The sequence below is a fragment of the Thalassophryne amazonica genome, chromosome 8 (assembly GCF_902500255.1).
Source record: "Thalassophryne amazonica chromosome 8, fThaAma1.1, whole genome shotgun sequence".
Lineage (NCBI taxonomy): Eukaryota > Metazoa > Chordata > Actinopteri > Batrachoidiformes > Batrachoididae > Thalassophryne > Thalassophryne amazonica.
In genome coordinates, this window is record NC_047110.1 from 13263232 (window position 1) to 13277490 (window position 14259).

The following is a 14259-nucleotide window of genomic DNA, read 5'->3' on the forward strand; positions in this document are numbered from 1 at the left end:
AGACTGCATACAAGGTGAAGACTGAAGCATAAATCAGACAAACTGACAAAGTAATGAACAACTGTTTATTATTTGCTCTCAATAAAAAGCTAATTTCATCCAGACCCACAGAAGAGGACATCATGCTGCCTTTAAAGACAGAAATCGTGGCTGTGATTCCAGAGTGACTGGAAGCCAGAAGCAAAAGGCAAACTACCATGGCCCTGCCTGGTTCCACCACAATGCTCAAACCAATTGATTTCAGTTATTGCATCAACAGACCAGACAACCCTCAGCCCCTCCCAAGCAATTTAGTGGTAACTTACTGGTAGGACCATCGTAGTTGTGTCTGTATACACCAGTTATAATTGGGTATAGAGAATCACAATTTATCCTCCTATACTGCTTGGTGTGTTTCAACTGAGGCAATACAAAACAAATGTGCTACACAGTGGTTCTGTGAGACTTACAGATCCAAGAATATGCCATAAGGTTTTGACAAAATGTGTAAAGTGTGTTTTAGGTTCTATTCTTTTAAACCAAATAAATATTAAAGCACATTTTCACTTTCACAAATGTGTTGCCATGTTCAAAACAACTGCTTGCTAAAAGTTTTTTTTTAAGCTGTGCAGCACTTAAAAGTTTAGAACCACTGGCACCGACAAGTCAAATCACTTCCTCTTCCAGTTCGCCTGGATAATTACACGAAGCATTCCCAAGAATGGATATCCTGAACTGGAAACCTGATCAAAACACACATAACGTGCTTTGTTGAATTCCATAATTTAGAGATGGAGGCACAGCATGGCCAGCTTCAACAGACCAGCGAGTCCAGAAGACGTGGAAATTATTTATACACATGCCGCCACTGTCCTGTGACAGTCGACAGTGGCTGAAGAGACCCACATTGTGAACTAAACTCAACTACAGGTTCAAAGTGTGCGTTTGGATGCACATTTTCTTTATGCATCACCTGTTTTCCCACTGCCCCCCAAAAAGAAAAACAAAAATTGCGCCTTAATGCAAAGGAATAGCTACTATAACAAAGTAACTTAAACGCCATCAATTTGTGTAAATTTTTTAAATAAATTCATGTGCATTGCAATATACAACACAATATAAACTTTCAAATAACACATAATTTCCCATTACGTCACAGTCATCTTTGATGGAAGTTAGTCATTCTCAAGCATTAAGGCAAAACAAGAAATTATTTTCTCTACATTTCCTGAGCACAGTTAAGTACTTAAAGGTAGCTTTGCATGCCAAGATGACATTTGATCAAGGGGGAGTCTTTCTAGAGCCAGAATGCTTGAATGATTTAAAAACTGCTTTAAAAAGAGTTAGACCTGGGTCAAGTAAGGTTTACAGGTTTGAACACAACGGGGTGCTCAAAGCACTTCAACACAACGTCCCAAGTTACTGGACTGTGCTAAAGACCATGGCAGTATTTGACCCAGGTCTGAAGATCTGAAAACTCATCTCCAGCCTGGAGGAGGCTGCTACAAGCGTATGTGAGCTGAACACAATCTCAGTACAAACACAAAATAGCATCCCAACTTTGAAATAGGAAAACTGCACCTGTGAACATGTCTTGCCACCCCCCCCAAAAGTTACTGATAAGTACTTGAAAATCATCCCATGTCAAAATCTAACAATTTCAGTCATAATTCAGGCTCGTAGTCCAATCAGCCTCAATCCTTCATGGCAAAAAAGAAGTGTCCATATTGCTCCGGGGAGTTTATTTAATCACCCCACCCCCACCAACCAAAAACTGTTGCTACATCCAAACATCTTGGTCATTATTATATTTTCTACTTATGGCTGACATCATTTTAGGGGCTTTTACAGGTTTTAACCCAAGCAGTGCAACGGGGTAAATCTAGTGGCATCAAGTCGACCTTTCAAAGGTAAACATGGAGTCTACCATGACTGGAGAGCCTGTGGCTTGTGTTATTGTTGGTCAGGTTTGAATTCTGTAGACAAAAGCCCCTTTCAGACATGCAATTTCAGCAATTATTCCACTCATAATTACTGTATGCAATATCACCAAAATCCTTAAAAAGTTAAACGTGTCCTGGATGGGGTCCGTGACACATTTAAGCCCCTCCCTTGATTGCAGAGATCCATTCAGAACCCACAAATAGGAGGCAAGACAATATCTTTCTGAAAAATTCCAATTTTACAAACGATGGGAATCCAACGTTGAAAATGGAGAACTCCTCCTGAACCTTACAGAACTTAACGAAACAGTCAACCCGTAGCACACTTGCAATTTTCTTCTTTGGCAAATTTATGTAACAGTTGGCAAATATTGTGTGACCACTAATAAGTAAAATTCTTATTTTACTTTTACTGGGGAAAAAAAAAGTGCACTTTTCAGTGTCCTTTGTTGCAGCAGGGCGTTGTGCCCGTGTGGACCATGGAAGCTTTAAATTTAAAAATAAACAACAGGCATGCTTACATATTTAACAGCTGGTGTTATTGAGTATTATCAGTAAGCTGATGCCTGTAATGTTACAGCTTGCACATCTGAAAAGGGCCAAAGGATGTTAAACTCAGAAATGTATAAATTAGTTTGTGTAATTAAACAGCCTGACACACAAAAACATACTTAATGTTTGCATGAGCATCTCAAAAAGTGTTTCAAAAGTGCAATCATCGTTACCCCGCCTGTTCTCTAGGAAGCTGCTAGACTGCTTTCAGCTAGACATTATTCCTTGTCAGTATAGTTTATCCTGCAGATGCGTCTATAGCAAACTGCTGCACCATTAAACCTCTAATCACACATGTACAAGTGGTCTATGCAGTACATCACAGCAAAAAGGTAAAACATGAACTAAGCCAGCTGAAAATTGACCTATGACCAAGTCAAGACCTGTGCTGCCCCAGACTGACTTAACTGCAGCCTGGGAATAAAACTACTACAAAAACTAGTAGAGTACACGATGACAGCTACCACCTTCTTACACTAATGTTAAAATGCAAGACCTAGTGAACGTTTCATTAATAAACGCTACACTGTTAACTTAAACACTTAAAGATGTATATCAACTGAAAAAGAAAAAAGTTGCAGTGGATGAACAGTGACGGTGAGGGGTTTAGGTGAGATGATTTAGCGGAAAGCCACAAGCACTGCCACTCGACAGGTGGGACAGACGCAACAGTGAGCCGGGCTGACTACGTACAGCTGTTTGTAACAATAGAAAAATACACATTTAGAAAGGTGTGACTGACCCTGTGGGCTATTTTGGTACTGAAGTGACATTAAAAGGACAGACACACACCCTCCAAAATAAAGCTATGCCAGTGAGCAACACAATCAGATCTCCTGTGTACGACCCTGAACAGCTAACAAATTCTTATCAAATACAGCTTTTATGAAGGGATGTGACGTCATTGAAAAACACTTTGCAATGCCACTCTGAAATGTCACATTTATACATAATTATTTCTGCCACCTGGAAATAATTTTGTAAAGATCTTGACAGTTTTTCTTTTTAAGAAGTGCACTGTCACTTCCATCATTGAAAGATATGGAAAGTTAAATTGCATTCAAGCAGTCTACCCCAGTGCTGGTGACAAATATACAACTAGTACACAATCTTCACTTGTTTGGTCAAACTACTTTTCCTTTGAAGTTTCAGGAGTTGCACCTTTCCGTAGTCCGTTCTTCCCACTGACACTATGCGGCCACTTTGTTGTCCTTCTGGAAGGAGAAAAAGATATTAAACATATTGGGAGGTTACAATGCCATAAAAAGTTAAAGTAGAAAAAAGAATAAAAAAAAAAAAAAATCTTGCTGACAAAACGAATCTACACCAAGTAAAATATGAGCACAAGGTTAAAAAAAAAAGGAAAAAAAACAAACAAATCAATAAGCCAAATCACCATATTACATGATAGCCATTTGCAATGAAAAGTGTCCCACCCTGGCATAGTGGTTTAGTCCTTAGCACTGTTGCCTCTCAGCAAGAAGGTTCGTGGGATCACTTCCCACCTGGGCCTTTTCTGTGTGGTTTGCATGTTCTCACTCTGTTTAAGGTCAGATTTTAGAAAGTTTAGTGTGTCCAAAACTGGTGAAAACCTATGAAGTCCTGCTACTGACTTACATTTAAATCAATCAATCAATCAATTAATTTTTTTATATAGCGCCAAATCACAACAAACAGTTGCCCCAAGGCGCTTTATATTGTAAGGCAAAAGCCATACAATAATTATGTAAAACCCCAACGGTCAAAACGACCCCCTGTGAGCAAGCACTTGGCTACAGTGGGAAGGAGGATTAATAAATGGAATAGATTTGTCTGTGTTGAATGTTTAGTCTCCAATGTAAAGGTCAAACAAGGTCGAGGTCCATTGGATTCTATGACATGTGACATATATTACTCCGTAACATAACTAAGCATGACAGATGGTGCAAACTACTCCTTTTTAAAATGCTATTAACTCAATAATTTGCATTTTTTTTAACCAAAATTGGAGCAACTTTAATTTTTGACCCATGTACAAACAAACTGACCTTTGTCATTGTTTTTGCTGTTTTTACCCTGTAACTCTACAACATTTAGTCAAGGATAGTCTAAACTATACCTTTTTGGAATAGTTATGATCAGAAAAACATGACATACCTTTCAATATGACTGGAATATTTTAAATTTTGACCCCTGTGTAATTCTTCATTGACCCCTGTAGGTCATGAGAGAACAGCTCCATGATACCTCCACATCTAAAAATAAGTATTAATTCATTTAGAATGTGTTTGCCAAATTTGGTGCTTTAGTCACAAAATTAATAATTGTTACGGAAATTTTAGCTAAGCTCCACCACTAAACGTGTTTCTGCTCTGCGTAAAATGTAAATGTGAGTTATGTCACATTAGCAGGTTTATATCCAGATCAAAATCACATTTCTTTTGAAGTCTGTGCCAAAGACTAATTCTGTTTTTCACAAATGTTAAAGTAGCATCCCTGGATATAATCAAAGAGATGACTTTTTGAAACCTCTTTGAAGTCTGTGTGAGAAACTTACAATTAAAAACAAAACTTTTCCACAATTTTATTTTGTCACATTATACTTTTGCAGACGAGAAAACAGAGTTCCCATATATCCTATACATATGGGTCTAATTATGCTGCTGAACATTACCATAGTCATCACAGAATTTTATGTATTCAAATGTGATTATTTTAATTTTAGACAGATTTCAAATATAACCCTAACACAGAACTAATAAAACTTTTATGGATGAAGGCAAAACATTTTCAATGAACTAAACAAGACTAGTTGACTTGACTCAACCTGCTTAAATATCATGACCTACACGACAGAGGAGTCTCCACTAGTCAGGCAGCATAGCAAAGCATTGTGCATTTTGTGACAAAAACACCAAATTTGGCACAGATGTAGCCAAAGATATTTAAAATAAAACTGGATATTGAGCTATCGCGAATTTTCAATGTCACCCATTGGAACCATTTTTCAAAATGAAAATTGAAAAAATATAGCACACTGTTTGCCTGATCATGAAGAATCCAAAAAGGTAGAGTTTGGACCATCTATGACTGAACATTATGGAGTTACGGGGATAAAAACAGCAAAAACGGTGAAAAGGTCAGACGTATTAAAGAAGTATTAGTTCTGGCACGGCATCTTTTTAATCAGTTTCGCACTAGTACTAATATGTGTAGCCCAAGTATTGAGCAGAATCAAATAATGTGCACGCCTGGCTATTACAGAAGCAGGAGAAACATGCTGATGAATTACAGAAGAAGAAACATACTAATAAATTTAAAAAAAATAAAATATAATTTTTGGTTTTTACAATACTCAACGAACTGCAGGCATTAAACACAATATCTACTGCCACCAACATGCTGTATGGTATGAAATTAACCGAGTAAAACACTTCCGTAAGTTAGTTGCATGGAAATAAATTTTACCCTATACGCTGACAAGTCGGCAAACTCCCGGCCAGCTTGGCTTCCTCTGTAGCCTCCCCTGAAACCACCAACTCCTTGTGGTGGGCCAAAAGACCCTCGGCTGGCTGAACGACCTCGCCCACCCCGGAAGCCCATGCTGCCACGACCACGGTAGCCCCCTCGGCCCCTATGACGTAAAGGGATGCCAAAGGTCTCAGCATTCATCCGCCTCTCCTCGGCCCAGGTCTGCCTCCGCTCTCTGCAGGGAGAATGCAATCAAAACATTACTGATGTCAAAGAAAGAGCCATTGGTTCAGCAGGTTATTTGGCAAGTGGCATTCAAGGAATTATCCTCATATTCATCAAGAACTGAGACAGGAGATGAATTTTCAACGTTTAAGTTTAGTCTCAGTTAGGTCATACGTTTGTGATTAAAACTTCCCGAATCATAAACAAGTTCTACATAGGCACCTGTCATGACGACAAATTTTGTTGATGATATATTGCCTCAGAAAATATCACAATAAATGACAATATCACGAGATTATCATCAACGTCGCTTTTCAGACCATTTTATGCCACAGACATATTGCATAAAAATGCAAGTACACTCTTTCAACTAACTATGCATGCAGTCACAACGTTCTGAAAAACTGGAGCGATCTGAATTTGGTTGGACGAATATGGGTGTGTGTGTGTGTGTGTGGAGACAATTCACCTTGTTCACAACATGACAGAACTTAACAACACTATACTTGACCGTGCGTAATGGTCCCTGATAATTCTCCAGCAACATGTGTCATTAATCGTAACGTGTATTAACAGGTTGCAGCAGTTCCTGAGGACACCTGACGCCTCTGCCCCAAATCATCACATTCGTGATCAGCAGCCAAGAATATGTACTTCGTGGTATTCGTGACTTGTTGTCGTTATGTGTAAACGCAGCATAACACAGTGGTAAACATACCACTGTCCCAGCTTTTTTGAAATGTGTTGCAGGCATCCATTTCAAAATGAGAAAATATTTGCACAAAAACAAAGTTTAACAGTTTGAACGTTAAATATCTCGTCTTTGTGGTGTATTCAATTAAATATAGGTTGAAGAGGATTTGCAAATCACTGTGTTCTGTTTTTATTTACATTTTACACAACGTCCCAACTTCACTGGAATTGGGGTTGTACATCAACATGTTCAACTTAAATGGACTGCATTTAGGTAGCACTTTTCCATCTGCTTCAGACACTCAAAGCGCTTAACAAATAACGCCTCACATTCACCCCGATGTGAGGGTGCTGCCATACAAGGTACTCACTACACACCGGGAGCAACTAGGTGATTAAGGACCTTGACCAAGGGCCCTTAGTGATTTTCCAGTCAGGCTGGGATTTGAACCAAGGATCTTCCGGTCTCCTGCCCAACGCTTAACCACTCGACCAGAGGTGGCCAAGTTCGGTCCTCGAGAGCCACCTTCCTGACACTCTTAGTTGTCTCCCTGCTCCAACACACCTGAATCCAATGAAAGGCTCATTGAAAGTCTGATAACGAGTCTTTCATTGGATTCAGGTGTGTTGGAGCAGGGAGACAACTAAGAGTGTCAGGAATGCAGCTCTCGAGGACCGAACTTGACCACCCTTGCACTAGACCATTACCTCCATGACCTTCACTTATTTTTGAGTTTTCCTAGCTTTAGAGCTATTGATAATCTGTTTTCAAATCCTTGGCCGTCTTAAAATCATTACAAATTTGTTTTTATTTCAAGATTAATTTCTGATTACTGTATATTTTAAAGTTAAAAAACATTTCTGACATTACAAGATAAAATAAAATATCTTAAAATATAAAGAAATATGAAATAGCACTGCTATTTTCTTTGATTACTTGATAGTTAAAATTTTAAGTTACTTAAAGCTGAGACTTGTAGTTACTGCAGTAGCAATAAAAAAAACTGTAGCTTCATTTGGTAAAAATAAAAATAGGTTGAACGCTTTATGAATATAAAATGTTCACTCAGCTTGACAGTGATTGATTAACATCCTGTAGCTAAAAGCTAATGTTAGCTGGCAAACTTCTGTAGAGTACCAATTATTCACTCACTTCAGACAAATTTTTGTCTGTTGCTCAAACTCAATGTTATGGTTGTGATTCTCAGACAGAGTTAAACTCTTGTCTGTATGCTAACAGTGTTAGCATTTTTAGCAGCTTGGAGCTTCACCTGTTAGCTCCACTTAATGTATGATTATTGGAGGAAAAAACCCAACTCTTAACTTTTAATGTCCACAACAAAGCAAACTGTTAGAGCCACCGGGCAGTCCCCAAAAATATGACTTAATAAACTCCCAAATCCAAAACAAAATAACCCTTCTTTTTTGGAGAATATTGGCAGCTTGCAAACCAACATGGTGCATTTCTGCCACCAACTGATTTGGCATGAAAGTGAATGAATGGATTCCGACATATGTTATCAAAAATAACCCGGAAAGGTTTACCACGTGAGTTAAAACCTGGATTTTTGGTAATTTCCGGAAAACTTTTGTCACAGCATATGTAACACTACAATAATGAATGATGTTCACGTTTTGCGAGTTACATTTTGCGAGACGTGCCTTCACAGTTCTGAAAATATATATTTTTTTAGTATTCATGTTTTGCAATTCACGGTTTGCACCAATTCACGTTTTGGGGGTCAACAAGAATGATGCTGCCAAAATGGAAAGTTGACAGGACTAATGGGACAATGGCCATTGTGCTGCAATGCACCATGGGACTTAGGGCTTTGGGAGTTTTAAATGTTCTGACTGTGGTTCATGTTAGCTTAACAGTGCTGTTTGTTATTGATTTATTGTAATTGGTTTAGTCAGTTTAGGTAAGTGTCATGTTGCCGTTACCATGAGTGGGAAGTGTAGTGCGTCTGATGTATTCCGCCACCGTATCTGCTTGTTGGCGTGCAAATATAAAGGCACCTGCTTGCAGCAGAATGCAGAAAAGACAAAGTTCTAGCTTGTTTTTTTTTCCCCGTACAGCTCGCCACAATATATTAAGAGAGAAATACCGTCTGTGTGCATGCGTATAACTTCGATCACAAACTGGGAAGAGGCGACATTTGCCATTTAGTATGCTTATGCATTTTGGGTCAAGGATAAACACTGGCAAAACAGAAAGTCAATATGACAATACATTAAAAATACACGGATGAAAAAAGAAAGTGAAAAAAACTTATTTCCATTGTGGTCTACTTAAAAATCAAATGACAAAACAGAAATAATAAAATGACAATAAGACTGATAATAATGTGTATATTATAACAAGAACCTAAACATTTATAAATACATTAAGAGAGCAAATTAACATTACAAAATTACATAATTATCAGGAGAAAAAAGGGTTGAGTTATTCTATAAACAGTTGAGGTCTAAAGTTCTAAAACCATTCTGGATTCACACACCATTCCAACTCATTATGGAAACTTTGCATAATTTATTACCACCCTTGAAAACTGTCAGCTACCTATTTTAGAAACACTACCCAATCTAGAGCCTGTGGATCCTCACAGGGAACATGCAAGTTCCATTTATTCTTCCAAAGTTTCTGGGTGGAATAATGCTGTTCCTTCACCTCAGGTGGCTGGCTTTCTACTGAGTGAGTGCCTCCCACATAGAGCAGGCTGACCTCACCTCGTTCAGACAACAGGAGACAGGGACAGAAGCAGTACAACTGGCTGAAATGTTAAACTAAGCCTCAGAAGCACAGTCGTGACATGATAAATATTTACCTTGGGAATCCTGAGCCTCCAGACTTCTCACTTGCTTTCCTGGGTAAACAAAAAAAAAAAAAAAAAAAATGGGGGTGGGGGGGTGGGGGATACACCATTATACCTAGAGAAGTTGTAAGACACTGAAACAAACCGTCGATTGCCAGGCAAAAAATGATCAGACCCCCACCAACAGCTTTCAGCTTCTCAAATGTAGCAATCTATATATTATAATAGCCAAGTGACTGTGCGTGTGTATGCGTGCATATAGCTTCAATCATGGAGAAACTGGGGAGAGCTGACGTTTGCCATTTGGTATGCTTATGCATTTTGGGTCAAGGATCAACGCTGCAAAAACGGAAAGTTGATAGGACAAATATTTTCAGAGAAATTAGCAATAATAACTAACAACAGTGAGCAGTGAGAGTTCAAGGTCTGGGGTTTTTTAATGTTATTGTGGTTCATGTAAGTTTAAACAGTGTTGTAAGTTTTCAATTGGTTTAGTCAGTTTTAATTAAATGTCATGTTGCCACAGGGAGGACCTCGCTATTTTAAGACCATACGAGACTCTGCTGACTTTGAGCCCAGTACTATCAGAGAAGCAGGAGCCTTCACCACGCTACTGGAGCATCCCGACTTCAAGTTCTTCCAGCAACATGTGGACCCCCTTTATGTCAAGCTACAAAAGAAAACCATTGATTCGGTCCATGTCAATGGCTGTGTCCAGCAGGTCCAACAGGACAGCAAACTGATCTGCTTATTATTATGACTAGAGGTGCACCGATCAGGATTTTTTAGGCCGATCACCGAAATTTTGATCGGCCGATACCGATCAAGTACATATTTGGATCATGCCCAAAATAAGAATATAGGTGTAATGTATAGGAATATTTTTGCATTAAGACTTAATGATGAAAAGAAAAAACGTGCATTCAAATAAAGACACTAGAATAAACTGCCAACTTTTGTTTTATTACACTGACTTTGTTCTACCAGCAAGCTTTTTTTTAATCCATGTTTCATGTTGCTCAGGTACAGATCGTTGAGAATGTAAAATACAGCCCTCATTCTATGGGGTTAAAATTGTCTCAATATTTGTAAATGCACACAGGGTGATCTACAAATAATCACTGATTTATTAGATTATTAATATATAAACAAAAATAAATTTAAGAAATATTACATTTGAAAACAAATGCACCCGAACGTGATGACAACTGCAAATGCATAATGCTAACTTTTAACATTGAAAATGCCATAGACATGCTAATGCGTTAGCATCGCTCCCGTTTTTGTTTTCAGAAGACCATAACAGGTCTGTAATCAATGTAGAGAAATTATCATTTTCCTGACAAACACATCAAGCGCTCCCTGCGCTACTGCCTGCACTGTTGTGATCGGTCCTTTTGATCGGCGCATTTTGCCGATCACCGATCAAATCGATCAAGGCGTGATCAGCCAATAATGATTGGTGGCCGATAATGATCGGTGCACCTCTAATTATGACTGATTCACTTTCTGCCCTTATTATTAATCTTCTTTATTTTATATTATTTTGTAAATATTTTGGCGTCTGCAGAAATTTGCTCCATTCAATGGATGAGATAAGCAGTGAGGAGAGCAGCAGCTCCCATCCAACAAAGCCACATCGGGTCTTGAGTCCAGAGAACCATCAGAGGATCGCAGAAGAGGTGAGACTGTACTCTTGACAGAAATCAGTATTCTCGGGTTGACAGCCTCTATTTTTGTTGTGAGAATAGGTTGGCTGCCGTGAGCCGTCTGGCCTCTCCTGGTGCATGCTTGTAAATTCTTTTTTTTTCCCCCCCTTTGCTTTTTTTTTTTTGAGATGCTATGGGTCTTTGCTACCCATCTTTAACCAGGAGCACAACATTTTATTTTTTGTGATTTTGCCCCCCCCCCACCCCTTAAAAAAAAATACCTTTATGTGCAGCTATAAACTCCGCAAATCACCAGTTCAAAGACTGTGGACAAACATTTCACCTGTGAGTATGACTGAAATGGAAAGCAACGAACAATAATTTGAATTATATGGTATGTGATTTGTCAACTTCTAATTCGCCACTTTGAGCTATACCACATGCCGAGTTGACCGCTGGTGGAGCTGAGTACACCTCGCGTGCAGCGTAGCGCTAGCCAATCGAGCGATGCCTTCTATTGATAATGACCAATCAGATAACGCAATACAACGCCTACTTTGGCTGTCAGTTTGTTGACAAGATTCTACATGATGCCTGTGCATTACTTCACAAAGGATATTCCTTATTAAGCCCCTTTCACACGGGCCTGCTTCGAGCTGCGTTCTGCGTCATCACGATGCCATGTACACAATGCAGTAAAAACTAAGAGCACAGAAAAAAAATTAAAAAAACGCTGCTGGCTGCAGCAGCTCCTCAATCTTCTCTCACAAATGTGTTTAAATACAGTCCATAAAAGTCCTGCTCACAGACAGATTGCCAGAAACAGGACATGTCCACATCAAGTATAACTCCAAACAGCTCCAAATTTACTCACATTTGTGCGCGTGTGCATCTCGCAGTCAAAGTAGGAAAGATAAACTATAACAGAACGCAGAGCGCAGACCTGCAGCTCAGCACAAGAACAAATATAAACTAGAAGAGAAATCAGAGTGCAGTCTGTCTGCAGCACGCACCTGACGCAGACATTCCTGCGTTGTCATGACACCAGGAAGCTAGAGGCAGCCTCGGTGTGAAGGGAGCTTTAGAGATTGTGCTCATGAAGTATTTTGGACCTGTTGGTGCAGTATGACAGTAATAATAAAGAGTTGAAACTCGGCCAAGGCCTCGGTGAACCCCATCCTGACCAGGTCCGCATAATCACAGGTACACCGAAATCAAAAGTCTATAATTGTATAGAGTTTTATTCCTTGTGCCAGCATATAGGCATACATAGTGGTGCGGCTTGTGTGTAGCTACATGTTGAGTTTGGACAAGACATTTATTAGGTCTACTTGAGCATAGTTTTGGAGCTTTAGGCATTGTTGCAATGAGCTTTATTACTAATATTAGGCTGAAACTCATGCGTAATAAATACTGTCACTGCAAGGGTAAACCAACTCTCCACCGCAAGCAGTTAAGAAAAATCATTTTGCACCGACATGAATGATTTTAGTTTTTGTCCATTTCTTACAGGTACATAATGCGTTGGAATCATTTCTAGTTAATTCTACAAAGAAATTATTCACATGTACATCTATATATGTATGTATGGTTGAATTTCATATACTAATTTGAATATGAAGATACATGTACACTGTATCTTCTTGATATTAAGTTTCATAAAAATGTACCAAAGAGCTAGATACTTTGATTTTGGCTAGGTTGTCAGGTAAAAGTCGTGGTTAACCACATGTAACATGTTTTGAATTTTCCTGTCAAATTTCTTTATATATCATCTATTTTAACGCAGCAAACACATTTGTAATTTATTACAAGAGTCTAAATATACAGGTGTTATGCCTTTTCCATTGGCGTTAGTGCCACAGTTTTCCAGAGGATATTGTGCTACTATGTAATTCAATGTATATGCTTGCTGATGATTACACAAAACTTGTATAAACTTGGATTAAAGAATCATAATTTTTAGAATGGAGTATTTGTCCCAGTGAGATTTGAGTAACTGAGAATAGAAGAGGAGAATGTGTCAAAGTACTAAAAGAAAGAAAGAAAATAAATAAATAGCTAATAATGGCAGTCAGATTAGGAGGGATGAAGGTTACAGTATATCTGTTTTTGTCAATTGTGTCGGTAGCATGGCTGAAGCAGAGGGTCACCCCTTTGAGTCTGGTCTGCTTGAGGTTTCTTCCTCAAATCATCAGAGGGAGTTTTTCCTTACCACTGCCGCCTGTGTGCTTGCTCTCGGGGTTGGTAAGGTTAGACCTTGCCTTGAGGCAACTTTGTTGTGATTTGGCACTATATAAATTAATTAAATTACATTAACTGAAGAACAAAAAGAAGGAAATGAGACAATTAGCTTGGCTGTTCCGCGAAATTATTGATGTTATAATGAGCCGTATACGTGTGGGCCACATAAAATGCGAGTGGTAAGATGGCTGAGTGTCTCAACGGTTTGTATGGCGTGTGTGGGCCAATGAGCTATCCAGTGTCATATACAGATCAGTGCTCGGTCTGTACAGGTATCTCCAATAAACAAAACAATGCAACTGAGAAAGTGTGCTATCTTAATAAGCATGTTAACGTGAACTAGAAGTAACAGTATGCATGTTAAACACCAGATAGACATTGCTATACAAACGTTATCTTATATTAGCACCAAAATTAGCATTTTATTTTGCATACTGAAAGAACAAATTGTTAAAGGACCACTATAACCTACCTTCATCACAAACGCAGACAATCATCAATCTAAAAGGGAATGAGAAGTCTACCAACGGGTCAAAAATATAACCCAAGGACCCCTTAGCTGCTCAACAAGGTGCCTGATCTAAAAAATACTAAACTCAGCACTGAACGGTTCCTGCAGGACAACACTGATCTCAACAATGACCCAGGCGACTGTCAAAAAAGTGGAAATCTGCCAAAAAGCAGAGATTGTTCATCCCTGATTATTGT

General features: G+C 38.8%; 1 protein-coding gene across 3 annotated transcripts in view; it reads right to left on the reverse strand.

The window, feature by feature from the left end:
- Window positions 1-51: 51 nt before the first annotated feature.
- lsm14aa (LSM14A mRNA processing body assembly factor a) overlaps window positions 52-14259 on the reverse strand; it is a 35979-nt gene continuing 21771 nt past the window's right edge. For all 3 annotated transcript variants that reach the window (XM_034175753.1, XM_034175752.1, XM_034175751.1), the window contains 3 exons: window positions 9671-9709; window positions 5922-6159; window positions 52-3688 (listed from right to left, as the gene is read on the reverse strand). In XM_034175753.1, coding sequence (XP_034031644.1) covers window positions 3665-3688; window positions 5922-6159; window positions 9671-9709 — 301 coding nt within the window. In that variant the 3' untranslated portion in view covers window positions 52-3664. The remainder of the gene's footprint in view (window positions 3689-5921; window positions 6160-9670; window positions 9710-14259) is intronic.